The sequence below is a fragment of the Falco punctatus genome, assembly GCF_963210335.1.
Source record: "Falco punctatus genome assembly, chromosome: 4".
Taxonomy (NCBI): Eukaryota; Metazoa; Chordata; class Aves; order Falconiformes; family Falconidae; genus Falco; species Falco punctatus.
In genome coordinates this window covers 25758314-25784654 of record NC_137583.1, presented here as the reverse complement: position 1 = coordinate 25784654, position 26341 = coordinate 25758314, and the positions used below count along the sequence as shown (strand labels likewise).

The 26341-nt window shown below is 54.9% G+C and overlaps 4 protein-coding genes across 6 annotated transcripts in view; 1 reads left to right on the top strand and 3 right to left on the bottom strand.

Moving 5' to 3' along the window:
* The window catches only part of LOC308062643 (uncharacterized protein), an 8287-nt gene extending 1763 nt beyond the window's left edge, over positions 1-6524 (bottom strand). For 2 of the 3 annotated variants that reach the window (XM_080384412.1, XM_080384413.1), the window contains exons 1-8: positions 5069-6524; positions 4108-4227; positions 2015-3964; positions 1765-1877; positions 1628-1686; positions 1345-1502; positions 1028-1190; positions 760-951 (exon numbers count right to left, since the gene is read on the bottom strand). In XM_080384412.1, coding sequence (XP_080240538.1) covers positions 760-951; positions 1028-1190; positions 1345-1502; positions 1628-1686; positions 1765-1877; positions 2015-3964; positions 4108-4227; positions 5069-5705 — 3392 coding nt within the window. In that variant the 5' untranslated portion in view covers positions 5706-6524. The remainder of the gene's footprint in view (positions 1-759; positions 952-1027; positions 1191-1344; positions 1503-1627; positions 1687-1764; positions 1878-2014; positions 3965-4107; positions 4228-5068) is intronic. The other variant, XM_080384414.1, reaches the window with a different exon arrangement.
* A 146-nt stretch (positions 6525-6670) lies between these two features.
* On the bottom strand, positions 6671-9501 carry NDUFAB1 (NADH:ubiquinone oxidoreductase subunit AB1). The gene is made up of 5 exons (XM_080384439.1): positions 9281-9501; positions 9072-9194; positions 8883-8970; positions 7551-7663; positions 6671-6847 (listed from the first exon to the last, which is right to left on the bottom strand). The coding sequence occupies exons 1-4, from the start codon at positions 9407-9409 to the stop codon at positions 7572-7574; spliced, it is 432 nt and encodes a 143-aa protein (XP_080240565.1). The 5' UTR covers positions 9410-9501; the 3' UTR covers positions 6671-6847; positions 7551-7571.
* Positions 9502-9562: 61 nt separating this feature from the next.
* PALB2 (partner and localizer of BRCA2) lies at positions 9563-19989 on the bottom strand. The gene is made up of 13 exons (XM_080384411.1): positions 19827-19989; positions 19689-19748; positions 19522-19603; positions 17196-19115; positions 15704-16503; positions 14973-15056; positions 13656-13817; positions 13093-13178; positions 12659-12820; positions 12371-12487; positions 11944-12031; positions 10760-10908; positions 9563-9913 (listed from the first exon to the last, which is right to left on the bottom strand). The coding sequence occupies exons 1-13, from the start codon at positions 19932-19934 to the stop codon at positions 9682-9684; spliced, it is 4050 nt and encodes a 1349-aa protein (XP_080240537.1). The 5' UTR covers positions 19935-19989; the 3' UTR covers positions 9563-9681.
* On the top strand, positions 19951-26272 carry DCTN5 (dynactin subunit 5). Its single transcript, XM_080384440.1, has 7 exons — positions 19951-20068; positions 20242-20310; positions 20806-20924; positions 21382-21493; positions 22126-22228; positions 22949-23040; positions 25915-26272. The coding sequence occupies exons 1-7, from the start codon at positions 20021-20023 to the stop codon at positions 25933-25935; spliced, it is 564 nt and encodes a 187-aa protein (XP_080240566.1). The 5' UTR covers positions 19951-20020; the 3' UTR covers positions 25936-26272.
* The last annotated feature ends 69 nt before the right edge of the window (positions 26273-26341 follow it).

The following is a 26341-nucleotide window of genomic DNA, read 5'->3' as shown; positions in this document are numbered from 1 at the left end:
GGGCGGCTGCGGCACCCCGGGGGCACGCACCAGCACGTGCCCACATGCATGGGCACATGCTCACCCGCGGGCACGTGCAGGCGCGGGCTCATGTCCACACGCAGCCACACACACGCTCACGGGCACGTGCTCACGCACACGGGCAGGCACAGCTCACAGGTTTCCACCCAAATTTCCCGGGGCGGGGGCAGAGCGGGTGACACTGAGCAACGTTTGGCCGCGGCCCCGCAGCTGTTTCCCGGGAGTTTCCCCAGGAACAATCCCCTGGTGCGTTACAGCCGCTGGCGGGGAGGGCGGCGGGGCCAGGGCAGCTGGAGGTCCCCACCCGCAGCCACACCGATCCCCCCGGGAGGCGCCTGGGGAGGGGTCCCTGGAACGACGGCTCTGGGGGCTCAGCACATCTCACCCGTCCCAGTCCGCAGCACTTCGGCGCAACCACAGCCTCATCCAGCCCAGCAGCCTGCAGCACCCCCGTCCTGCCTGCAGCCTCTTCCCGGTGGCGGTGGCGGCGGTGGGGCCACCAGCCCCCCCGGGCACCGCACGTCACTGACACAGCCGCACCCAGAGCCCCCCGGCCCCGCTATCAGCCACCGTAGGGTTCTTCTTGGCAGAGCTCAGCCCAAGCCCCAGCCCTGCCTCCCCACCGAGCCGTGGCTGGCCCTGACCCGGGCTGGGCTGCCCATCGACCCCCCAGCACCCCCAGGGAGGGGCCAGGGCATTGACCCTCCAGCAGGACCCCTGCATCCCCGCGCATCCCACCTGCTGCGGGTCTGGTCTGCCCTGGCCTCCAGCAGCAGCATCTTGAAGCGGCGGATGGCGACAGCGGCGACGACGGCGCCCAGGAGGACGATGCTGAGCAGGACGCCCGCGGCCATGCCCAGCAGGCTCTGCTGTGTCACGCGGTAGTCGCAGCGCAGCCCCATGAACCAGAAATCGCTGCCGGCCGGGCACCTGCGCCGAGGTGGGGGCCATCAGCCGCCAGGGGGGCAGCACCCATCACCCCAGCGCTGGCCCCGGGGGCACTCACTGGCAGAGGGGCTGGTGGTCCGGCGGGTGGGTGCAGATGCCGTGGTTCTTGCAGTAGCCGCGGTGGCACAGGGAGGTGCACGTGGCGTTGCCGTCCGCCCCAGCCACGCAGGCGAAGCCGGCCCGGCAGGCGAAGAGTGCGGCACAGGGGTCCAGTGGCCGTTCTGCGGGGTGGGGGCCCGGTTGTGCCATCCCTTCCTCACCGGGCAGAGGGCCAGGCACGTGCCCACACCACAACCAGCCCCTGGCCAGGCACCAGAGCCCGGGGGCCACAGGAGGGCTTGTGACGGCGCAGCCCCATGCATGCCCCACACTCACCCAGAGCCACGTTGCGCAGGACGGGGGCAGCCCCCACCACCAGCCCTGGCCGGGCACTGCTGGAGCCCAGCACGGCGTCGAGGAGCGCGCCCAGCCCCGGCGCCTGCACCCGCTCCGCCGCAAACAGTGCGTCGTACTGCAGCACCACGCTGCCCTCCCTGCGGGGACACCCCACGGCAAGTCCAGCCGGGCCCAGCCCCACGCGCCCAGCACCGCAGCCCGGCAGTGCCACGGCCGCGCAGCGTGGGACACTGCCCAGGGCAGGAGCGGTGCGAGCACCCACCTGATCCCCGTCACCTCCAGCCGCAGGAACCCGGGCAGCGACATGAAGAGGGGCGAGACCTGTGCGGGAGGAGGCTGAGCGCAATGCAGGGCGGCCCCCAGCCGCAGTCCCCCGGTTCAGCCCCGTCCTGCGCTCACCGTCCGGTTGAAGCTGTGCAGCAGACCCCGGTGCTCGCGGGATGTGGGGTCCTGCAGGGCGGGGACGAACCCCATGTCCAGCACCAGCTCGCAGGGGATGCGGAGGAGCGATGCTGCGGGGGAGACGGGGATCAGCACAGCAGGGACCTGCAATGCCCGCCCGCGGGGGCCACCACCACAGCCCCCCCATGCTGATGGCTCCTGAGGCCTCTCCTCCTCCGGCCGTGCCCAACGCCCCCCCCAGACCCACCTCTCAGGAGGGGTGGCTGATCCTCCATGATGAACACGCGCGGGGCCCTGCCTGCCGCAGCCGGTGTCACCGGGGGGGTGTCAGCATCCGGCCGCTCTCTGGGGCTGCTCGGCAGCCGGACCAGGTCTGTGTCACCAGCAGCTGGGGGGGACCCGGGGCTCCCACGATGGCCCAGGGTGCCGGGGGGATCGGTGGGCTGCTGGGGGGACCCTGACATCGCGGTGGGCAGAGGAGTTGGGGGCCCCCCCGTCAGCCCCATCACATCCCTCTGCAGTACAGTGGCACCAGGCTCCAGTGTGACTGTCCCCACATCCCTGAGCAGTGCTGGGCTGGTGGTGGTGGCTGTGATGGTGGTGGCAGTAGTGACAGCAGTGGCAGCTGTGATGGTGGTGGCGGCGGCAGTGACAGCGATGCCAATAGCAGTGGTCAGCCCCGGGGAAGACGCAGGCTGGGACGCAGCTGGCTGCTGGGGGGGCCCAGGGGCTGAGGGGGGGTCCAGGCTGCCTGGCTGCCAGCTCGGTGGGGCAGTGGCTGCCAAGGGCCCCGCACTGCTCACTCCCATGGGGGTCCCCCCCAGGATCTGGGGGCTCTCAGCAGCATCCCCCCTAGCGCCAGCGTGGGGCAGCCCAGTCCCTGGGGATGGGCCTGTTGGGGGGGTGCCCGCAGTGGGGCTGAGCCCCAGCACAACCCACCTGGTCCCTGGTGAGGGCCGTGGGGTTGGCAGCGTAGGCACTGCAGGGGCGGGGGATGCGGGAGAGCCCCAGGGGGACCCCTGACTGGTGTACGACCCCCAGCTCTGTGTCACAGCAGTGCTGCCTGGGGCCATGGTGGTGGGGGGCTGCCCCGGCACAGCTGGTGGATGCCAGGTCTGCTCCAGGGGGACGTGGCTGTGTTCAGGGGGACCCTCCATGTTGGGTGGCCCCAAGATCCCTGTGGCTGGGTCCAGGGCTCCCCCCACGCCAGGGGATGTCATCCCTGGGGCACCAGCCGTGGTGGTGGGGACAGGCAGACCAGACCCCTTGCCTGCGGCAGGCAGGGAAGTCAGGCCGGTCCCCACAGCTGGCCAGGCTGCGCTGGCCACAGGGCCCCCACGGCCACCAGCTCCCAGGGACAGTGGAGAGGAGCGAGGGGCAGAGTGGGGACCCTGCCAGGCAATGTCCGTCCCATGCCACAGGCGGGAGTCAGAGCCCCGTCCTCCTGCCAGCCCCAGCCCTGGCAGCCCCTGGCGTGTCCCCCCCAGCGTCCCCATAGCAGTCAGAAGCCTCTGCAGCCCCCCACCAAAGGGTGATGTCCCAGTCGCCCCTGGCGCTGGGCTGTCTGTGGCCAGTGTGATGCTCGGGGGGGTCCCTGGGCTGCTGTCACCCAGTGGGACAGTGGCACCTGGGCCCTCCCCAGTCCACAGCTCTGAGGACAAGGGGCTGTGAGAGCCCTTCTGGCTCTGCACAAGTGCTGTCCCCATGGGGCTCCATCCCTGCAGGGTACTGAGGGGCCCCCACTGCCCCCCAGCAGAGCCCGGCACCATCACAGAGGACGGTGGATGCAACAGGGTCCCTTGCGGGGTCGTGGCGCTTTCTGCCATTGCATTTCCTACAGGGTTAGTCTCGGGGGGGGATCTGGTGGTGGGCGCTGTGTCTGGCTCCGCAGGGGCTGGGGTCCCCACACCGGTCACACCCAGGCTGGCAGGAGATGGCCACTCGCTTCCTGCAGCTGCCTGCTCCGCGATGCCGGCAGGGAGCAGGGGCCCCGGGTGCTCAGTGGCTCTTCCATCGCGCCCCGTGGGCCGCGTCCCCTCTCTGCCTGCCCGGGGGCCTCCGGGGGTCCCCTGGGGGCTGGGGGGCTCAGCAGTCCCGGTGGGGGTCCCAGGGATGAGCAACAGCTCAGCTTCTGTCCGCAGCGGCCCCATGGCCTCCGGTGCTGATGCCCGCCCTGTGCCAGCTCCTCGCTCCGGATCTACGAGCAGAGGCAGAAGTGGGGGACAACTGAGGGGGGCTGACCCCTACCAGCCCCCAGCCGCAGCGGCACTGATGCACGTGGCCGGCACGCGGTGCCACGGATGGCAGGTCCTGAGCAGGACGGTGCCAGCCGCACGGTACCTGTCTGGCAGCGCTGCCCCGTCGCTGTCCCCGGGTGGGCGCAGGGGACCGCGGTGGCCGGTGTGGGGCCCGTCCCGCTGCCCAGGCCGGGGCAGAGCCGCGCGCAGCACTCCACGATCACTGGGGAGAGAGCGGAGAGCGGCGGCACCGGGCACCGGGGTCACGCACCGGCACCGGGCACTGGGGTCACGCACCGGCACCGGGGAGCTGCCGGCGTGGAGCTCCACACCTCCCCGCCGGTGCCGGTGCCCGGCGCCGTTGCCCGGCGCCGGCCCTGCCGAAGGGAACGCTCAGGGACCGCTCAACCACGGCGGCGGACCCGAGCCGAGCTGAGCCGAGCCCGGCCGCACACGGCCCCGGCCGGGAAAAAGCCCGTTTTGCCCCGAACCGAACCATCGCCCGCAACCGCCGGGTGCCAGCGCCGGCACCGCCGGGTCCGCGGCCAGCACCGTGCCAGACCCCGCCACCGCCCTGGGCAGGACTCGGGGTCGCCGCTGCGGCAGCGGCTGCTCCACGGAGGGGCCGGGCAGCCCCCAGGCATCGGAGCCGGCGCTCGCCCGTTTGGCGGAGCCGGGGCCACCACGACCCCCGGGTGGCCGCTCCCCGCCAGCGCCCCGCCGGGCTCCCGCTCCCCCGCCGCACCCGCTGCCTTCGCCGCCCGGGCCGGCGCACGGCACGTGGCCCCGCTCCCGCCGCTGCCGCCCACCCGCCCCGTGCCGGGACCCCGCGGCCGAACCCCCGCGGCGGGTCCCCAGCGCCCCCCGCCCCCGCGCGACCGGAGAGCCCGGAGCCCCCTCCCGCGCCCGCTGCCGGCCCCGCCACCGCCACCGCCCAGCGCCGAGCCCACCGGGCATCCCCCGCCCAGGGACCCGGGACCCTGCCCGGGCCGTGCCCCCCCTGCCCGCCCCCCGCCCGGCCGGACCCCCGTCCCCGGGAGGCGGCGGCGGGCCCCGGCGCTCACCTGCGGCGGCCAGGAGCCGCGGGAGCCGCAGCCGAAGCCGCTCCATGGCGCGGCGGCTCTGCCCAGGCGGCGGCGGCAGGAAGCCCCCGCCCGCCCCCGCTGCGGCGGGGCGGAGGCACCGGGGAGCCGCAGCCCCCGGCCCGGTCCCGCCCCACCGGCTCCGGCCCCGCCGCTCCACCCCGGCGGGACCCCGCCTCTGCCCCGGGGCCGGCAGCATGGTCGGGCCCGCGGGGACCCGCCGGACACCGAGGTTCGGGCTGCGGGACCCGCCCGGGGAGGGGGGAGGGGGACTCGTCCCCCCATCAGCCCCCCCATCCGCCGAGGACTTTCCCGCCGGGCCCGTGCCGGGGGGGGGCCGGCCGCTCCCCCACCGGCTCCGGGATCTCCCCCCGCAACGGGCGATTCCCGAGAAGCCGCGTCGAGGGCTGCCAGGGCGCTGCCCCCCGGCCGCTCCGGCCCTGCCCGGCTCCGGGCAAAGGCTCCCTGCGGGCACCGGCGGCTGCCTCTGCCCGCGGCTCCTCGCCCAAGGGCGCAGGGCCACCCCCAGTAAGACCAGCAAAACCAGCAGCCGCCCCGGCACGCCCAGCTCGCCGGGGACACCACCACGGGCGCAGCGCCCGCGGCAGCCGGTTCCCATCCCCGTCCTGCCGGGCGCCCGTCCGGAAAACGTGCCCGAAGGCGTCTGGGTGAAGCAGCGCCCGAGGAGCGCCCCGGGGCGGGGGCCGAGCGAAAGGAACCCGGGGCCTGCAGGCAGCGGGTCACCAGCCGGGCCGGGGCTCGGCGCAGGGCGACTTTAGAAGCAAAATGCAGCTTTAGAGGAAGCGCCGAGAACACCCACCTCATGCCTGGGCACCACACAGCGCCGAGACTCGCCGGCCCGATTGCCAGAGGGGATACATAATCGAGCAACGCTTTCTTGGCTCACAGCCTGGCAGTGCCTCTTTGACATATGAAAGTGTTTCTTGGCTGGGAGGAAAAACTGTGTAGTGTCCAGAAATAACTTGTCTCTGTCTTGGGAGAGATTTAAAGCAAGCCTCCTGTGCTGAGATTATTTGGGCTTACAGAAACACTGATGCGACATTATGGCTTTTTGGAGGCAGGAAAGTCGTTCCTTTATTTTCCATGAGGAAAGCAGAAGCCTTTCAAACAGAAACAGCTGGCTTTTACCAGCACTGATGAAAGGAACAGAAAAGGCAGCAGGAGGGCGGTTTATTGGGAAGAGCAGACAACACCAGCAGTGAGATCACAGGAAGCGCCATCCCACCAGCAGCACAGGGCACGGAGCTTTGTGCACAGCGGCACAAGCCACACAGGCGCTGCTCATGCTTTCACTCACAGAGGGAAGACAAACAGCAAAACACTCTGAACAAGACACACTCAGAGCCCGACCGACCCCCAACCCCGACAGACCCACAACCCTTCTGCGCTTGGCAGACAGCACCCCAGGGGATAGGAGGCCCCAGCTGAGCAAAGGAAAGCCTGGGCTGGAAAAGGGCGTTTCTAGTGAGGTGGGTCACTCATCCCCCACGCGTCCTTTGCACACCAAGCACTGACACAGTGAGCCACCCACAGTGCCAAACGGAAAAGCCATCCATGCAACAATGGTCTTAGATCTTTATTCCTTTTTTTTTCTTTCTTGTTTTTAAAGGACAACATATTCAGACGGCTTTAAATACAATGTCCAAGTACAACTTTCCAATGAAAGCAGCAACGGTACAGCATGTGCGCTCATATTCATACCCGCTGACACCAGCCCTGTCGTGGTGGTAGAGACATCTCCTGTTAAAAAAACATCCACAAAATCCACATATTTAATGTTTCATCAAGCAAGAACTAGTATTTTAAGGCAGAAAAGAAGTGGGTCAGTGGCTCTCCCCTGACCCAGGAGGGGAGTGTGGGGGGAGGCCAGAAGCCACACAGGAACAAACAAGAAGTAGTGATCTGCTGCACACTGGCCTTGGGCCACCAGCTCATTTCCCCTGCAGCCCCAGCGCACCTCAGAGCAGTCACTCCCATAACCCTTTCCTGCCTGTTTCCTTCCCTGCTGCAGCCTCTGGCGGCGGCGGGTGAGGAGGAAACACGGCAGTGGGGAGTGGGCTATCACACCCCCCGGGAGGCACCTCCCCACAGCAGCCAAGGAGCACTGCCCAGAGGGACTTCCATGACTAAAGCCAATGTGCCATCTACTTACTTAGAAAGACACGTGGATACTGTGAGCGCATGAAGTGCCAGGCAGGGTGAGATGAAAGGTCACTGAGCCCCACATCCTACCTCCAGCAGCAGATGCCTCAGGGAAACATGCTTTATCCTCCCCGCTCCTCAGAGTGGGCAGCTGCTGCCAGCTCCCTCCCAGACTTGCCAGACTCCTGCCTGCCATTCAGCTGTAAGGTGCTGTCACCTCTGCAGGCACCAAGCACACGCACCGGCACCCTGTGCGTGCCGTTGTTACCCGAGACACTCCCAGAAGCACGTTTCTACTTACTCAGCTTTGAAGAACTCTTTTTTATTCATAAACATCCTTCTTATCTGCAATGTAATCTACGATCTCTTGTGGACACATTAACTTTTCTGCATCTCCATCAGGAATTTCAAATCCTGGAAGAAAGTGCACATAATTAGCCCAAACCAACGGAAACAGGAGCAAGGCTAAAGGAAGTAATTGCTGCTGGCTCAGATGCCTGCAGCTTGGCAGGGGACAAACAGGCAGCGGCTGCTGTGTCAGCCAGAGCCAGCATTTCAGTACTACACCAAGTTTCCAGCTGCATTCTGCCTTACGCGACACTGCTTCCGTGTAAGGGAGAAGGCAGATGCAGGGAGCGGGGCTGCCAAGCCAGCCAGCAAGTGTCCCCTGCGCCTCGTTACAGTCACTAACGCCTTCCCTGCCGGTGCGTGACAGAAGGGGGATGTTCATGGTAACTCCAGGCAAGCCAAAGCCTGAAGCCCTTCAGGATCAGAGTCTGCCGCTCAGGGCTCGTACCACCAAACAGCTCCTACAGAGCTGGGGGTGGGGAACATGAGGGCTCTCAGCTGTGGAACTGGTCAGAAATACATCCCAGAAAATTTATATTCCTTTTTTCTAGTCCTTACAGACAGACACTAACACTTCACTCACAGTATACAGTAAGTGGATTACATATATAAACTCTTAGTAAATACTCTGAAAGGGAAACATCTGCCTAGGCTTCGAGAACGACCAAACCCCAGGGCCACTTATGACCCAGTGTGACAAATGAGGTGCGTGCTCCAGAATTTATGAGCTTCAAATGAAAGCATGAAAAAGTCCAAAATGAAGTAAAACCCAAAACTTGGAATATAAAGTAATAAGGAAAAGACACCTTTTTTTCTTTTTCCCTAGTAGCATCAAGTATTGAGGATTTAAAAAAATCTGGTAAGGAAAAAATCTGGGATATCTGTGATTTCACAAACAAGAGCCAAGATCAGCTCCAGATGCAGCCTTCGTGGTAAATGTAGTATCTGCCGTCCTCAGTCACACACTGCTGTCCCCCACCCTGCCCCTCCCCAGCAATACCGCAGGGACTGCCCAGGAGGGGCGTGGGGAGAAAAGCTGTCAACACTCCCAGAGGGACCGACCTCAGGAGCAGATGGACAGACACCTTCTCCTGACTCCCACCGGTGCCACCAGAGCATGTTCTCACTGACTGAGAACTACATAATTTTCTTTGAATTACATCAGAGAAAAGTCAACGTCACTGTCCACAGAAAAGAACTAATTCCTGTTTGCTACAGCTGTGCTTAAGGATTAACCAGAAAACAAAGGCAGCGATGAACCCGAGCACGCACAGCTATGAATTACCAAATTCATCTTCCATGGCCATGATGATTTCCACTTGGTCCAAACTGTCCAAACCCAGGTCCTTCATGAAGTGGGACTCGGCTGTGAGCTGCGGGAAGAGAGCCAGGTCAGGTGGCCGCGGCCATTTCAGCGGGCCGCAGCACGACCCCCCGGGCCCCGCCGCACGACCCCCGGCCCGGCCCCGCTCGCCTTCTCCGGGTCGATCTTGTCGTACAGCTTGAGGACGTAGAGGACACGCTCCTTGATGTCGGCCAGGGTGAGGGGCGGCAGCTCGGAGAAGCGGCGGCAGGCCGGCCAGGCCACCCGCGGCACCTGCAACACACCGGGCAGCAGCGGGCAGCGCCGGGCCGGCCGCCGCGCCCCCCCCCCACCCCGCCCCCGCCCGCCGCGGCCCTTACCTGTACCAGCGGCAGCGCCCGCGGCGGGGCCGGCAGGCGGCAGAGGGTGCCGAGCGCGGCGGGCCGCGGGGCGGGCGGCGGGCGCGGCAGCAGCCGGCGGACGCAGGCCGAGAGGACACGGGCCGCCATGGTGACCTGCTCCCAGCGGGCACCGCGCCGCTCCCGGCAGTCCCCGCGCGGCGTAGGGCCGGCAGGCGCGGCGGTGAGAGCGCCCCCTGGCGGCCGGCGGCCGCGCCCCGCCCCACCCCACCCTACCCCGGCGCAGCAGCAGGCACGGAGTCGTTCCCAAGGCGACAGGTTTAATGGCATCGCACACACGCGGCCGCGCCCCGCACCCCGTCACCGGCGGCCCCGGTCCCGTCAGGTTCCGCTGGTGGTGGCGGTCCCCGCCCCCCTGCCCCTCAGGCCGCTCCTGGCTGGGGCTGCCGGTACCGGTACAGGCAGACGGTCCCGTCCCACTGCCCGGCCAGCAGGCAGGCACCGACGGTGGCCCAGCGGGCCAGCGCCCAGCTCCCCGCCGGGTCCGGGGGCAGCAGGGCCGTGCACTGCCCCAGGAGCAGGTCCCACACCGCGATGGCTCCTGACGTCAGCACGGCGGCAGCCGAGGCACCCTTCACATCACCCTCCAGGTACCTACGGCCAAGCACAGACGGGTCACAATGCTGCAGTTCAGTGGGGGAAAATGCTACCGCGGCATTTTTCACATTACCTAGTTTTTCACGTACAAAACTGATAAGCCAATTGAAGCCAACTATAGGAAGCCAGCCTACATTACATGCCATACCCCCTGTGCACCTGAGAACGAAGGACGTCAAGACAATGCTCCCTCAGCCTCAGAATATACTAGAAAACCATTCAGTAAGCCAAGATCTCAATCTGCTTATATTCGTGCATATCCATCGTAACGTTTCCTACGTAAGTGCGTTGCCAGACTGAGTCTTAAACAGCTTGCTCTTCAAAACACAAGACAGCGGAAGGAAAAGGCCATCTGACTGCAAAGAGCTGCCTAACACAAATTAACCGAGCCAAGTGCTCTTTAGCGGCACAAGGGCTCTGACCGCCTCATTTGCGGACGTTTTCTCAGGGGGTGTTGCCTGGGGAAATCACCTGATGAACCTGGTTACAGCATTTCCACAGTCAGCGTGGGGGAAGAACGACAAAAGCGTGAGCAGGCAGGAGATGGGCGCTGCCGTTTGCCCGCAGCACTCCAGCGAGCGAGCCCGTTGCACGGTGTCGCCAGGAGCTGGGAGGTCAGCACACAGCCTGGCGCAGGAAGCGGGCAGGAAACGGCCCACACCCTCACCCCATTCCAGCCTCCACATGGGACAAACGGCAGCAGCGGATGCAGCCTCCTTATCACTGGCAAGATGGCAAATGGATCCCTGCCAGCAGTGCCGCTCAGCTCGTTAAGCAGTTCTCCCCCCAAAATCACCCCGAAGGAGTCGTGAAGCCAGCAGGCAGAGTCCCTGAGGTACTTGCCTTCCAGTGTGCCCGGGTGGGAGAGAGGAGAACATCACTCCCGTGCTCCTGGATGTTTTGGGGTTGAAGGCTATCACACGGAATGCGGGGTTTCCACAGGACTCACTCTCTTTGGCATGTGGATGACTTAAAACAACAAACAGAAGGCCCTGATGGACAGAGGGAAAATACATCACTAAAAACAACAGCAAGAGGGGAAAAACCTCACAGAATTTTCCAAAAATTAATTGCTACATGCTCTCTATAATCAAAGCCCCATGGACAGTGATGCATTATTTTTACTGAGTAAAACAGACATGGTTTACTTTCCTTATCAAATTAGATAAAAACCAAAGCAGTGGCTGACTGATAAGGGCTGATGCAATACAGCAGAATGACAGCTCAGTGACCCAATGGATTTATGCATTTATCTTTCTGCCTGAAAAAGCTAAACTTGCTGTAGGATGAACTGATATTTAAAGTAAAATTTCTGGGCCTCATTTTAATCCCTAGGAGCTTAAAATTTAATAAGAATTCCACACAAACCTGCACAGCTGAAAACAGCAGCTCTCAGAACAGCCACAGGCCAGCATAAAACACCTCAGGGACAGAAATTCTGAGGATGCCTCCAAAGAGCCTGACTCAAGGCATCATTATTGGACAAGACATTCTTGTCCCAAAAGGTTAAATGCTCACTGAAAACAATCAGACCCTCGATAAACCACAAAAATCCATCAGGAATCACAGCACAGGTGGAAGCAAGTGGGAAAGAATCATTAGTACTAATCTTGGTTTTAAATAGCTCATACCCTTGGGGGTACCTGTAAATAATAACAACTTCACATCCGTTTTCCGACAGTGGCAGTGTGCCATCACCACGCTGGCAGCTACCCACTTGTGCAATGGAGGAGACTTACCAAGCACCAGTACTGCACAACAGTACTGCTTCCCACATGCAAGATGCTGCTGCTCTGGAATACACTTTGATGCATCACTCTCATTTTATTAGTACATTGCCGGAAGCCAAGAACTGGAAGTAGCCAGTGTGGCTTATTTCTCCTGTATTTGCCTTTGAAATATCTTCAGTATATCTAAATAGAACTGTTATCTCAATCCACTCTAGAAACTCTAATCCTTTAAGTCCCCCCGCCCCGTGAGTCCGTACAGCCCACACATAAGCTGTATGCCATATCTCCTGTACGTACAGAGTCGGAATATACTCGATGGCAGATGGAAGCTGGGTAGGAATAACCAACGTGCATCTTCTTCAGAAGCTGGCCTGTTTTCAAATTCCTGCAGTTGGTGAAAACACAAATTATGACTTTTTTCCATCCTCTACCTGTTATTTTCTAATCATAGTTACACCACTATGCAAGATGGACACAGTCTTGGTTGTACATAAATCAAACTAAGACAAGAGGCCACAGGAAGAGATGGCAATGAGTATGATCAAAAGCAAGTGGAATTACAGCAGCATAGCTCATTCACTATCTACCTGACTGTATAGAAATTCAAGTGCCAGGGTATAGGCCCTCTGACAATTTTCATTTCACAGGCAAACCAGCAGATAGCTGTTACAGCCACCACATACACCCACAAACTAAAGCATTTAATTGCAAAAGGAACACTGACCAAACAACAATGCTGTTCACTGCAGTGGTGCCAACCAAGGCATCTCTCATTCCTTCCACTTCAGCAAAAGCTAAAACACTTTCTTCAGGGGGCATCAAAGTCTGTCCGTCCTTGCTCCTGAACAGCAGATTAGCAAGTGAGGAAAAGGAGTCAACATAGTAAGTACGTGTTCTGTACTCAGCACATCTCCAGAAAGAAGAGGAACCCAACACTTTTCCACCCTTGAGATGTTTTCTAACTTTTCTTCCACCTGCCACCCTGAGACCACCCCAAAACCAGCAGACTCACCTTCCTGTTTCCGAAAGCGATACTATTTCCACCTGCTGCTCTTGTAGAGTCCTGCTGCTGCTGACCAGCCTCCTATCCTTTAGCCCAAGAACAGCTTTTATATTTCCAGTTTTTACTAGAGATTGCTTGAATGAGTCATTCTCAGAAGAATAAAGCAAGAGCCTAAATTAAGAGAAAAGTACGCCTAATGACAGAAGGAAGCATAACTCAAACATGCCTTGGCATATAAAATAAGCACAGGTTTAAACAGTCTACCACCTCTAGAGGCGAATAAGCAAGTCTTTATACTTGATTTTTAGAAATCCCTTCCATATTTTCTAACTGTTAAAGCAACAAAGTGACATATTAGTAAGAGATAATTTCAACTGTTACACAGGAGAGTTAATCTGCAGGTATTCAGGGTGCAAAGTGCTAGTAAGAAATAAATGTAAAACCTTATTTCTCCAATCTCCAAATCTCCCAATGCTATACACACGAGATTACAGGTGTCCGGCAGAGGAACGAGCTGTATTACAGGAATCTAGGACAGCAAAACAAGAATTCAGTGTCACCTACAGCGTCCCTTTGACTTTATTCTCATTTTTGTAAATTGATACAGGGCAGAATTAATTCTCAGATCCCTCTGAAGAAGCACACTTAGATTAACAGCTGAACTCTCTGCTGTATGCCTAATTAAACAATTCCTGTTGATACAAGAGACAAAAAGTGTCTCCAGAGAGCGTAAGAGGAAAGTGCATAAGCCAGTGGCTGAAGCGCAGCCACATTCAGTACATGAGGTATCATGTTGCCACAGATAACAATCCACCATACAAGCTACTGGCCTTCTCCATCAGCACTGCGAATCATTCTCCTCTGTTGCCTGAGGATAATAAAAAAAATCTATGCCACCTAAAGAATTCGCCTTGCACCCAAGATCACAAGCTCCTTACATCTTGGGAACTAACACATGGGACAAGACAGTTGCCCTAAATGTTGGAAATAAGGATTGCGTTCACACCTCTCTGAGCTGCCAAGTATAGACCTTTCCCCAGCGGTCAGACGCCAGAGGTTTCCACAGGGAGACAGAACTCTCACAGGCGGTCACCACACACAGCTCTCTGCAGCCAGCTGCCTCCCACCACACCGTACTCACATCCACGGCGCAGGAAGTTGAAGAATCCTGTCCAAAACAAAACAGCGCTGGTTTTCCTCTGATAGACGTGGTTATCTAATCTGGAGGTTCAGCCTTAGAAAAATGCTTGACATTCAGTGTGATGAGGATTCGATGCTAAAACTTAACGCTTACGATGTTTAATTTTGAGTAAAGTGCCAGTAAGGCACTAAGGAAAACAGGCCTGGTGGGTTTCACCCTCAGAGCAGCAAGTATATTGACTCACTTCACAAAAATCACTTGTCATTTGAAATGACGGGGACACAGCAGAGCCCAGAGCTCGACAGGACTGTGGGCATCATGGCACAGCCACAACAAAGCCTGTGTGCCACGCTTGGTTCCCTCATTGCACAAATGGGAGACAGGACTTGCAATAGCACAGACCAAGTTTAAAACTGAACAAAGTAATGGCCTTTTCTTCTCCCTTGTAAAACAGTTTTCAGCTTCAGCCATATTATTGTTGGCTGGTTACACTAACTTCCCAGGCTCGCTTCCTTGAGCAAAACTTTGCACTTTGATTTGGAAAAGCTAGAAGTGACACAGACCCTAGCAATTTCAATGCGCCTTCCCACAGATGGTGCTTCCATGCCTGCCAGACCTTCTCTACCCACTAAGAGATAGAGGACAGTGAAAGGACATTGCTGCAGGAAGGAGAGCCCATGGCTCAGCTGCACAGACAGTCCTGGGCAAGGTTTGCCTTGGCCTTGGCATGTGCAATCAAGGCTCCGTTCTAGATGGGTGTGAACATCAACACTTCTCTGACAGTACTGTAGTCCCCCACAAAATCTGCTCCTTACTGGGTTAGTTAGCACCTGAAATGGTGACAGGAGGCCACAGAAGCCACAGGGCAGGCAACAGGGGTACAAGGGCTGAGATAATTTTATCTGGGGCTGAATCAAAATGCAGCAGTTCTGATTGTTAAGACATTTGCACATGTTCATAGACATTCATTATTCAGAAACAAACACTGAAATCGCCAGTCAAAAGGAGACAGACAGCAATCTAACCTTTCAGCATGCTCTACCACAAGTGAAGTCAGAATCGATCCAATTAGACAGCAATCTATTGTCTTCAACTAGCCATTTGCATTTTTTTATTGCATTTTTGTTAAACTTGGTATTAAAGAGCTGCTACTGACTCAGTAAACATCCAATGTTATCCCACCTTTAGCTTTGATACAAGCTGCAAGTTCTCTTCTGTCAGGCCATCAAGCAGTAGTGGAGTCAACTGTACTGCTACATCTACTTTCTGCAAAAACAGGTAAAAAATTAAGATAATTTGACTTTGAAATGACATTCAGCACCTGTAAGAATGAGGCAGGAGTGTGAATTCACTCTGCGTGCTGTTGCTGGAGAGCTATGGTAGGAGCACCTCTCTTCATACTTGCATGTCTTCGAAAAATGGAAATCCCAGACAGGTTATTCCTGGTTTCACCTGAAAATTGTCTTTTACCACCACTTTGCATCTCTCAGCCTTCAGAGACAAGTCACTCTGTCAGTACCTATCCTGCATGCGAGGCATTTAATCTGCATTACCAAATCCTAGCTGAAAATTTTCCTTAAAGTAGACCAACACTATGTGGGTACTAGAAATTTTGTGTTCATATACATATGTGCATATATATACACACACACTTCAAACACACATCCCGTAATAAGCATTGAAACCCACATCTCCAGTTTCATCAAGCAGGATTTTAAAGAATTTCCTCTTGAGGTCAAAAGACCTTAGGCAACAGATGAAAACTAAACATTTACCAAGTCAGCTTAAAGCCAGCATGCAGGGCTAGGATGCAACGAGGTCTTTCTCCTTGACATCAGGTGAGACTCTGGAAAAGGGGATTTGCCCACAAAACCACTGGCTTGGTACCCCTGGCAAAGAGGTCAGCTTGTTACCTGTTCAGAAGTTCTCTGCTCTTTGCTTTCTGACTGCTGATGCTTCTCCAAGGTCACAGCATCATCAGATTTATTACCGGCACCTCTTTCAGCTTCTAAAGGAAATGTTGTACCTTCTTCCTCCTCTTTTCTAGCAGATCCTGCACCACAGCTGTGCAAATGCAGTGGGACAGCAGAGTCTTTGCGTTCCCCATCATCCACAACCTGGGCAGGTGCTCCTTTGGAGGAATGCAAGCTCGTTTGCGAAGGAGGTACAGAAGGTGTGCTGGGGAAGACCTTATCGAGTACTGGTGGTAAAACAGCTGGGGTTGCACCCACAACAGGGAAAACAGATGAGGAAATCTGAGACTCAGGCTGAGTGGGAGCACCAGCTAGGACAGCCCCCATGGGAGTAAGTAACAATTCATGGGTGGAAATAGCCTTCTTAGAATCTGGCCTTTCTATGTGAGGTAACTCGGGCAATCCATTTTTGAATGTCAAAATCAAATTACTTTTGAGACATTTTCCTTCTGGATTCATCTGTGCATCTTGTGTGTCCTCTGAAGCCACACCATCTCCAAACACACTAGGAACAAAAACTTCCAAGTCGTTCATAGGGGAAGATTCTAATTTCTCAAGTTTTAGTAGCCCAAATTCCTCATCTGGTAAGTCAAAGTCTCTGACACCCAGCTGAGGGGCCAGCCACTGGAGACTGCGGAAGGAGAAGAGAGAGCCGCAAGTGTCAGAGTCTGTAGCAGGCAAGCCAAGAGAAGCAGGACTCTCAGAACCTGTTGGATACCTACGTCCTCTTTTGTTCGCATCTAGACAAACACAAGAGTACAAGAGAGAACATCACATCATAAAATAATCAGCAACTAGACTTTTCAGAATCTCTCATACAGTTTCACTCTATTACAAAAAAAACGCAACCAAACACTTTCCTGTAAAGACGTTACACTCTGCAATTGCTCTGCATCAAGCCTTCAGCTAAAATACCATTGCCAGAGTGTCAGAACTGACTGAGTCTTTAGTCTGTTTTGTTTGGTTTTCTCCCAGCACTTTCTCTGTCCACAACATTCACAGACCCTCAGACTGCAATGCTACTCTTTGGGTTTCACGCTTGTCAGCACTGAAAAAAAAAGTCATTAATATGCAGACTTAGTTGGAGAAACAGGTTTGCAATCCATTTGCTGGAAAATCGGGTCCACTGCGCACAACATTTGCTCCAACAGCTTAAAAAGTTCTCAGCCCTGCTCCTCACCCGTGCACTTCTGTTCACCCCCCATCACTGTGCTGAAGCAGAAGTTTTGGAATTGTTCAAGGCACATGGGCACTACAATGAACTAACTTTAAAACAAAAATATCTCTTACTTAAAAAAAGTAATAGTTAACCTGTATCAGATTTTCCTGAAATATGGCAGAGTGTGAACAGCAGTGCATGTGTTCACCAGGATGTTTCCCTGCCTCACTCTCAGGCTGTAGTTTTAGGGCGTGTTTACATTTCATGAAGTACCTTTTGAGACTTGACTGGTGCTCTGTCTGGCAGAGGAACGCAGGCAGCGGCACGGAGGGACATTAATCGCTAGGAGCTGCTCAGCCTTGCAGGCTCCTTGCATGTGCGGATTCTTAACATGCTCCAGTGCCTGTCTGTCAGCCTGACACACAGTTAAATTGACTTCCACATCTCCTATACGGCTGGCAAACGTTTCAATCCCTGGGTTCAGAGAATCACTGTTCTGAAGCGGATTTTGAACCTGTTCCAACAGAGCCTTATGGCATTTGCCAAGCACTTGGCTTCCTGCAGGAGGAGGATCGGCACTCGTTGGCTGTATAGCAGCACTCGCTTCTGGCTCTCCCAACGCCAGAGCTGCAGCAGCAGACAACCTTCCCTCACCTGACGATTTTTCAAGATTAGCATCAGAGTTTACGTTTTCACTCTGACACTCATTTGATAGCAGACAACCTTCCTTTGTTGTTACAAGATCCAAACTCTCTGTAAGTTCCTGTGACACGTGATGGACAAGGGGTTTGCAGGTAGACTTTCTTCTTCCCTTTTTCTCATTTTCTTTCCTCTGTGTTCGTCTCTGATCTCGCTTTGTGCTGGTGATACTGCTTTGAGAAATTGATCCAAGTGAAGTGCTGCTACCACTGGACGCAGGAAGAGATTTCTGAGGACTACTTGAATTTGCCAAATCATTTTCTGCACCAAGAAAAGGGAACAGCATGATCCCCGACTCCAAATGATTTTCAGCTCTTTCTTGGGAGGAGTGACCGGAATTTGCATCTTTCTGCTTGCACTTCCTTCGCTGACCCTTCTTGCTTCTGCCCAGCTGGCTGAGAATTACAGCATCAAGGTCCACTTTCCTCTGGCAATTAGACATGCGTCGAGTTGTCCTGACATAGTATTCAACTGGAAAGAGAAGCCCTTCAACGACTGTGCAAGAGTTCAGTGCACTTTCAGGAGCTGTCACCTTTTCTCGATGAGAAAGTCTTGACTGAATGTCAACCTGTTGATTCTCCAACAATTCTTCAACATTGCTCAGAGTAAGATCTGTAGGAAAGGGATTTAAACTATTTGCATGACTTTGATTTCCTTCACAGCTTTTGCTGTCATTAGTTATACTATTATTTCCATCAGCAGGCAATACTTCATTTTCTGACATTAAATCCAAGAGCCTATGTAATTCTCCCTGGTCTTCACACATACTTGCACTGTCCGTTTGTTTCATTATACTGGAGGATTCTTTTCCTCCATCACCACTAGTGTCAAGTGAAAAAGAGTCACTGTTCTCTGAACATAGCCGTGCAGGCTCATGGTTGTCAGATGTGGCCACAGCACACGGGGACTCAGGCTGCCAGACATTGCTGCTGTCCCTCAGTGCACAAGGGAACAGCTCAGGTTCTCCTGGAGGGACACTGTCTTCAAGCATGTCTTGTACAACTCCAAACGCTGCATTGGGGGGAGTGAAACTGTTTTCTTCTCCCTGTGCTGGCCTGGATGCTCTTTGGTTGTTTTCCTCAGTGTTTAAGAGACTGCTTCGCCTGAAGACAGGTGACCGGAGCTCCTCTGGACTGGCAATTTGATTTTTTGCTGTTTCATCAGCATTGCTGAGATGCACATCACACACCGATTCCCTTTCCTCTGATACCGGAGCCTTCGTCCGTCTCCTCAGCTTCATCAAGTGTCTGGAGGTTTGGGTTTTTTTCTCCTCAGGGGCAGTCCTAATGATTCCACAACACAGGTTTTCCTGGCTAGCCCGTATGCTTTCTGCCTGCAAGCTGTCCTGCTGGCTAACCTCATTGTTGGAGAACTCTGGAACATGTTTAGATGTGACAGATGTTTTCTTCTCTGTGACAAGATCAAAGCAGGCATTAGTCTGTAACTGGGGGGTTTCATGTTTGTCAGCACTAGGAGATACCTTCTCTCTAGAACCTGTGAAGAAAAAATGTCAGATGTGTGAAGTACTCCCAGCAAAGTCCCACCCAAGAAAAACATCATATAGTAAAACTAAGGAGACTTCGTTAAGAGTGGAAGACGAGCATTTTAGTCAGGATTAGAGAGCATGCAGACCTGCTGAGGAGGGAAGGAGTGGAGGTGTTACCGTAGGTCGGTTTAGCAGGCCCCGGAAGGCCGCCCGCGGGTACAAGGCCGCACGTGGGTGCGGGGACATGGCGCCAGCATCCAGGCAGTCAGCAGAGAAGGGCGGGAGCGGGTGGGCAGGGCTGGCTCTCTGCCCCCGCCGCCCCGGTAGACCGAGGGGCAGCACACGGCAGCCACGGGGCCCTGCGGCCGCTCTCGCCGCCCCGCCCCGGCCCGGAGGCCGCCCGCCGGTTCCTACCTGCAGGGCTCCGCTCCCCCCGGCCTCCTTCCTCCTCCGCGCCCCGGCCGCCACTCCTGGCTCGCTCGGCTCGCCGCGCCCGCTGCGGACACAACACCGGCAGGGGGCTGGGACCGGCCTCCCGGCCCCCGCCACCGCCCCCGGCCGGCCCGAGCCCCGCCGCTCACCCGCAGCCGGCGGACGGTCTCGCTGTACTCCCGCCTCAGCAGCGCCAGCTTCTCCCGCAGCTGCAAGACACAAGGCACCGGGTTAGCACCACCGCGCCCGCCCGCCCCGGGCCCGGCTCGGCGCCCCCGACCCCGCACCTTCTCCTTCTCGGCGGCGCTGAGGGCGCCCCCGGCCACCGCCGGCCCCTCCATGGCGGCCTCCCGCGGGCGGCGGGCGCTGCGTGCCCATAGCAACCGGGCCGCCATAGGCCACGCCCGCGGCAGAAGCGCTGCCTGGCGGGAGGAAGTGACGTACCGGAAGTCGGGCGTGTCTGTGCGGAAGTGGAGCCGTGATGGAGCTGAGCGAGATGCTTTACAACAAGTCCGAGTACATCGAGACGGTGCGGGGCGGCCGATCCGGGTTCGCTGGGCTGTTGCAGCGGCGTCGGGGCCCAGGGGAGGCAGGGCGAGGCGTCGGGGCCCGGGGGAGGCAGAGCGAGGCGTCGGGGCCCGGGCGAGGGGAGGCGGCCGCAGGCTCCGAGCCGCCGCAGTGACCCGCCCTTTCTCCCCACAGGCGTCCGGCAATAAGGTGAGCCGGCAGTCGGTGCTGTGCGGCAGCCAGAACATCGTTCTCAACGGCAAGGTAGGCGACAGGGAGGGGGCTGTGGTATCCCCGCGGCCTGGTGCCTCTCTCTGCCCAGCAGCCCGGCTGGGTGGGAGGGGAGTGTGGACAAGCCGCGGGGTTCCTTTCACCACAGCAGCAGAACCCGCGCTGCTCTGCTGTCTGCTGCCAGCTGCTATTGGCCCCATCATGCCGAAGCTCTGCTCTCGGAGAACACGGAGCTTCCTCTGCCCATGAGCAGATCGTGATGCTTTTATCTATGGAACAACATATTTCTGTTTGTGCTTAAGCCTCGCTTCGTGTATTGGCTTATTTTGTGCAGCTAACTGGCATGACAGGAGCACAACTGGTGGTTCCAGGCTCCTGTGTATTTGTATTGTTCTCTCTTTTGACTGAAAAACTCATCTGTAAGGTAACGTAATTTTGGTGGAGTGGCCTGACCTCTGCACGAGTCTGTATAATAACTGGCAGTATGGGTAGAAATTGCAGCTCGTTTATTTCTCTTTTCTTCTCCAGACAATAGTTATGAATGACTGCATCATCCGCGGTGACCTGGCAAACGTACGGGTTGGACGACACTGCGTGGTGAAAAGCCGTAGTGTCATTAGGCCACCCTTCAAGAAGTTTAGTAAAGGGTAAGAAGCCTCCTTCCTTTAGGGAGGTTAAAGTTAAAATCTGTATGCGTAAAAAAATACATTGGCTTGGCTACAATCTGTATTCAGGGGGCTGTGTAGCGATTTGCAGCAATACGTCCCTCTAAACCTGCCTTTTTCTCAAACTTTCAACTTTGCTTTGAGGGTTAGTGATCCCTTCAGCCTGTAATATGGGAAGGCTGGGATATATTGAAGTGGCAAAATGAAGAACTGTTTCACTTGTTCTTGGTTTATTCACAACGTCTTCCTGTTGCTCATTTGGGCCATCCTGTAGAAAGAGATGAGAAAGCCCAGTTACTGTTCTGTCTTCCTTAGCATCAAATCCACCTCGGGTAGTCCAGCTGCAGATCAGCGACTCCACAGTGGGATTTTGAGTCTTAACAGTGTCATGGCTCAGTCTGTCTATTTTACACCTGAACAAATAACTCTCCTGTCACAGGGTGGCTTTTTTCCCTCTCCACATTGGTGATCATGTCTTCATAGAAGAGGACTGTGTTGTCAATGCAGCCCAAATTGGCTCCTATGTCCACATAGGCAAGAACTGTGTCATTGTAAGTGCTGTTTCTCAGTCTTTTATTTAAACTCTTGAGTACTGTTGAGGCTTTGTAACAACAACAACAACAACAATCTGCACCAGCTGGCTAGAGCACGTCTGTGCTGTTCCTTTCACCTTACTTCTCTGCAGGAAGTGGTGCTTCCAGGTTTGCTTTTCTGAGGATAGCAGGTTCAGCTGACGGCTGTTTGGAAAATCCATCCCAGCAGTACTGTCTCTGAGGCTAATGGGACTGTCCGGGGAAGGCAGCCTTTCCACAGAGTACAAGTGGAATTGTGTTACTGTGCAAATAATACAAAATAGCCAAGATAGCTGTCTGCTGAGTTAGAGAAGGCCTTGCTGTGTTACTGCATGACTCGTGTTTTGGGCTCAAATTTGAACCCTGGTGTGTGTTAATATGCAGCTGACGATGCGTGTGTTCATTGAGAGCAAACAGATGTTTTTCCTCAGAAAAGAAAAAAAGTTAATTCTGTTGGGAAGAGCATTCAGTCAGGGTAAAGATTTATTTCTGTCATCCCTTATACAGTGTGTTTTGAGCAGTTAAACTTGTTGAAGTTTAGGTTAACTTATCAGTAACAAGCAGAAACGTATAGTATTTTAAGTATAAACTTTTCCTATTGTCTGTTTTAGGGTCGTAGATGCGTTTTGAAAGACTGCTGCAAAATCTTAGACAACACAGTACTACCTCCTGAAACAGTAGTCCCACCTTTCACAGTCTTCTCAGGCTGCCCAGGTATGCTCCCTCTTAACTTCTCTTGCACAGAGGTATAGATAATGTGGATATTCTTATTTTAAAATGAGATTGCTGTGACAAAATTGCCTGTTAGCCTTTAGTGCCTAAAAAGAAAGGTATAAGGCACTTAGTGAACTGAAAAGTAACAATTTTAACTTGTGAAACTCATTGCTTCAGTGTATGTTAGGTAAGTGGCACGCGTTTACACAGAACAGTATTACTAGAATGCCAGCTGCGGCCATCCTGTACACAGTAACACATTTTTTAAGGCACGTAGAACCCAACAGGCATTAGGTTTTGGTCGAGGGAACACTCCTTCTCCTTATGTGGTTTCTGGTTTTGCAGGTATTTCAGTGGTTCAGATGGCAAGAAGTCCACTTGCTCAGTATTCATCTGTTAATAGGGAGGGAGTTACATTAAAATGAGGTGTATGGATGTTTAGTTGCTCCCTGTTGGCCTGGCTGTGCTGGAGATCTTGTAAAAATTGCGCACTCTGTCATTTATCTTCTGTTGGTGTTTTGTGGGGAACAGTGGAAGCTGTTGCAGGACCCAGCTGCAACTCAGGGGGTATGATGGGAACCATCCTACTGTATTGCTCGATGCGAGACGAGCCCTTTCCTGTTCTATCAATCAAAGTCAGTGCTTTGAATATTGAATTTAAGCGTAGTTCTGCTTTCTCCTGCAAGAACACTGATGGTCATATTCTTGTTCGTCTTCCAGGGCTCTTCTCTGGGGAACTCCCAGAATGTACCCAGGAACTCATGATCGATGTTACGAAGAGCTATTACCAGAAGTTCTTGCCACTCACTCAGGTCTAGTAGCCCATTTACCATGCTTCAGAGCAGTAAAGGCAGGCAGGAGTATTCTGGGGGTGGGGAGAGGGATGTTCAGTGAGACCAGGGAACGGCCCTCCGCTGTTCCGAGCACTTCTGTGAGTGCTCCTCAACACTAATGATCTGGCCAGGCAGTCCCTCGTGAAAGCTGCTGTGTCATGTTGTTTAAACTTTGTATGCTCATTTTAATGTAATTCATTCCATGTTGTCTGAATTGTGCCATTAAATGTTACGGCGCTAGGAAAGCTGATACAATTCCCTTTAGGGCAGCATCTCCCCATTGCAGCTGAGGAACAAGGCAGAGTTGACAGCATGTACCCTGCAGCCTAAGCCTGTCTTTCTTGTCAGTTCTGCCCCTACCCCAAAGCAAGTGGGTTTACGCTTCCTAGAAGCGATCTCCATCCTAGAACAGAAGTGCCATATGGCTGATGTGCGTGTTATGGGCAGTTACTCACCAGGGTTCATTAGACCCAGTGCTTCCCTTTGGAAAAATATTTGGCACTCTGTAAGCTTGTGTGTTGAGGTGGATGGCCTCTTCCTTTTCTCCTTGTGAACTGAGATTCTATCCTGTAGGGACAGGATATTGTTCATCGTCCTGGGATTGGCTTTAGGACTTGTGGCTGACATTGAAACCTGTCTTTCTATGCCTTGCCTGACAGGACACTTCTTAGTTTTTAGCTCTTAAAGTACATCAGTCCTGTGCTCTCAGCCATCAGGCAGGGTTAGCATTCTCGTGGCCAGTGCATGATCTGCTTCCTGAACATCATGGCCCTTAAAGAGCCAAAGGGGTTTGAAAGAGGATTGCCATGTCACTCACAGAATTCAGTGCAGCAGAAAGTGGGTAATGAAAAGCAGAAACCGGAGGTGGGTGAGAGAATGCTGCAATTGTCCCCATTTATCACCCAGTACTTATATTTGCAGAAAGCTCTTTGATGCTTTTCTGCATTATAAAACTTAAGAAGGAGATTCAGACTTCTTGGAAAGAGCAAACATTTCATTTTGGACATGTAATAGAGCAGGAATAATTCTTGCTGGGAGCAGCTCTGTGAAAATTGGAGACAGCTGACTAGTGTGTACCTGACCCAGTGCCAGACGACTGGCTAAAAATTAATCTGCCTGCTTTGGTTGTGTTATATTAAAGCTTAGCATTGTCCTTCTCTAGGTTTTAAAACTGGGGCTCCTGCATATTGTAATGTAGCAGCTGGCGGCCAAGATGCATAGTAGTTCTGTAGTAGGTGTGGCTGTGAGATCAGCAGCCCTGGAGCCTTCAGCTGTTCTGTGTAATGCAAAGAACTGATACACCTTAAATAGCAAACAGCTGTGCAAGTACTAAAGTGTGTAGTAATTACTGTTAATCAAATGTAAAACCACTGACCGGTTTGTATTTACTGTACATAAATTAAAGCCTTTTCGGTTGTTCAAGTGACTCAAGGTTGCTACTTTTCAAATCAAACTTGAGACCAGACTGAGGTTTCTGGTGTGCCTGGGCATGTGAGCCGCAGTTTCTTGTTCTGTGACTATTACAGGCTCTTACTATTACAGTGTCAGTGCATTAAAAAAGTGAAATACAGCGTGAAGCAGCTGCTCCTTTCTGCCTCTGAGCTGATGACTTTCACCCACAAGTGATTCCAGCATTGTTGTTTTATAACAGCTCTGACAGACAATGTCTTTGCTTCTGTTCTTTGTGCTGAAGTGAGAATCCTAAAGCTGACAGGGTGACTGAAATCCACACTGAAATGTCAGGTACATTTATTTGGAACAGTAGTAGCTCTGATAGTGTTGCTTCAGGTGTTTGGAAATGGCCCACTTGTTGGGTCTAGCCATCCCAGATGGCATGACTCCTTTCACATCTGTGTGTAAAAAACCAAACCAAACAAACAAAAAAAAAACAGGGCAGGGAGAACAGCTGGGACAAGAAGATGGATGAGATTCTGTGTCGAAGCTGTGACAACCTGGCTGATGCTGAGCTGTCCGATGCAGCGGATCAGTTAGGTCATGTCTGTCTGGTTTCAACAGCAGTATTTTACTAGAAGCCCAGATTCAGTGGGACCATTGTACTGCCTAGTCCTGCACTGGCTCGAAATGCCTGTTCAGTGTCAGCTGTGTCCCTTGGGTCCTCCTGAAGCAGCAGTGGAAGCAGTCTTCTTCCCGTGATCTTGTATGCGTTCAGGGGGGTGTCTGTGTGAGAGGCCCAGGCTTGCCACTTTCTCTACCAACGTGAAAAAGTATGGGGTATTCCTTGTGTTTGTACTGCAGGCAGCTTCCTAACTGACTTCAGTTTCCAAAAATGTTTAGTTCCCGCTGTCCCAAATCTTGAGTAGCCCTTGCAGGTGCCATTTGCAGTGAGAGGCTATAGGAGGCCTGCCCCGTCACAAGACTGGGCAGGTTTGGGGATTCTTGCAAGATTTCCTACAAGTCAGCTGTGTGTGGGGTTATGCTGCCACTTAGAAGCACTACTTTGCCCTGTTGCCTTGTCATCAGCTGTCTGTTGGAGTGTGGGAAGCCACTGTATTTGGTCAGAAGAAGGCTGTGTGTGCTGTGTTGCCATATGGTGTCACTTCAAAGTTTCAACACTGCATAGTGCGTTTCACCGGGATCGCTTGATTAACGGCCACGGCAGCATGGGAGAGGGGCGGGAGGAGGTGGCTGCCAAACAGGGATCTGAGGTTGAGAGTGGGAATGGGATGGCAGCTGGAAAAGTCCAAGTGATGCACTTCCACGATCACTTGAGCAGCGCAGCTGTAGTGCACGGAGGGATACATCATTGCACAGTTTCTTGGCCTACTCTTCCTTCTAGCAGGCTGAGCTGACCTATCTGCCTTAATTAAAACCTCTTTTATTGTCTCTGTTAAGGTGGCCTCTGCCAGGGTATAAAACCAAGTCGCCACTGAAGATCTCAAACACCCAGCACTGCTAACATTCCTTAGATTTGGTCATTTTATCCTCTGAAGCATCCCTCTGACCTGGGGTCACCTCTCCACCTCTGCCAGCTCTGGAAAGATGGAGTGTCAGTAGGTTGCAGCGTGCTACTACAGCCCTGGGGAATTGCAACGTTCCAATGGCAACGTGCTGCCTAGAATGTGACTTCCAAGGGAGGGCTTTGCTGCGTAGCCAAAGAGGAGCTGCAGGTGCATGGGGAAGCGTGCCCCTCAGGGAGGGAAATTGCTGCTTTCAGGAATCTTGTACAAACAGTGATCACTTCAACCACTAAGTTGCTGTATTGCTTCATTGATCCCATGTGCTTTACTGCTGTTTGCTCTGACCAAGACCAGCAGCCCGT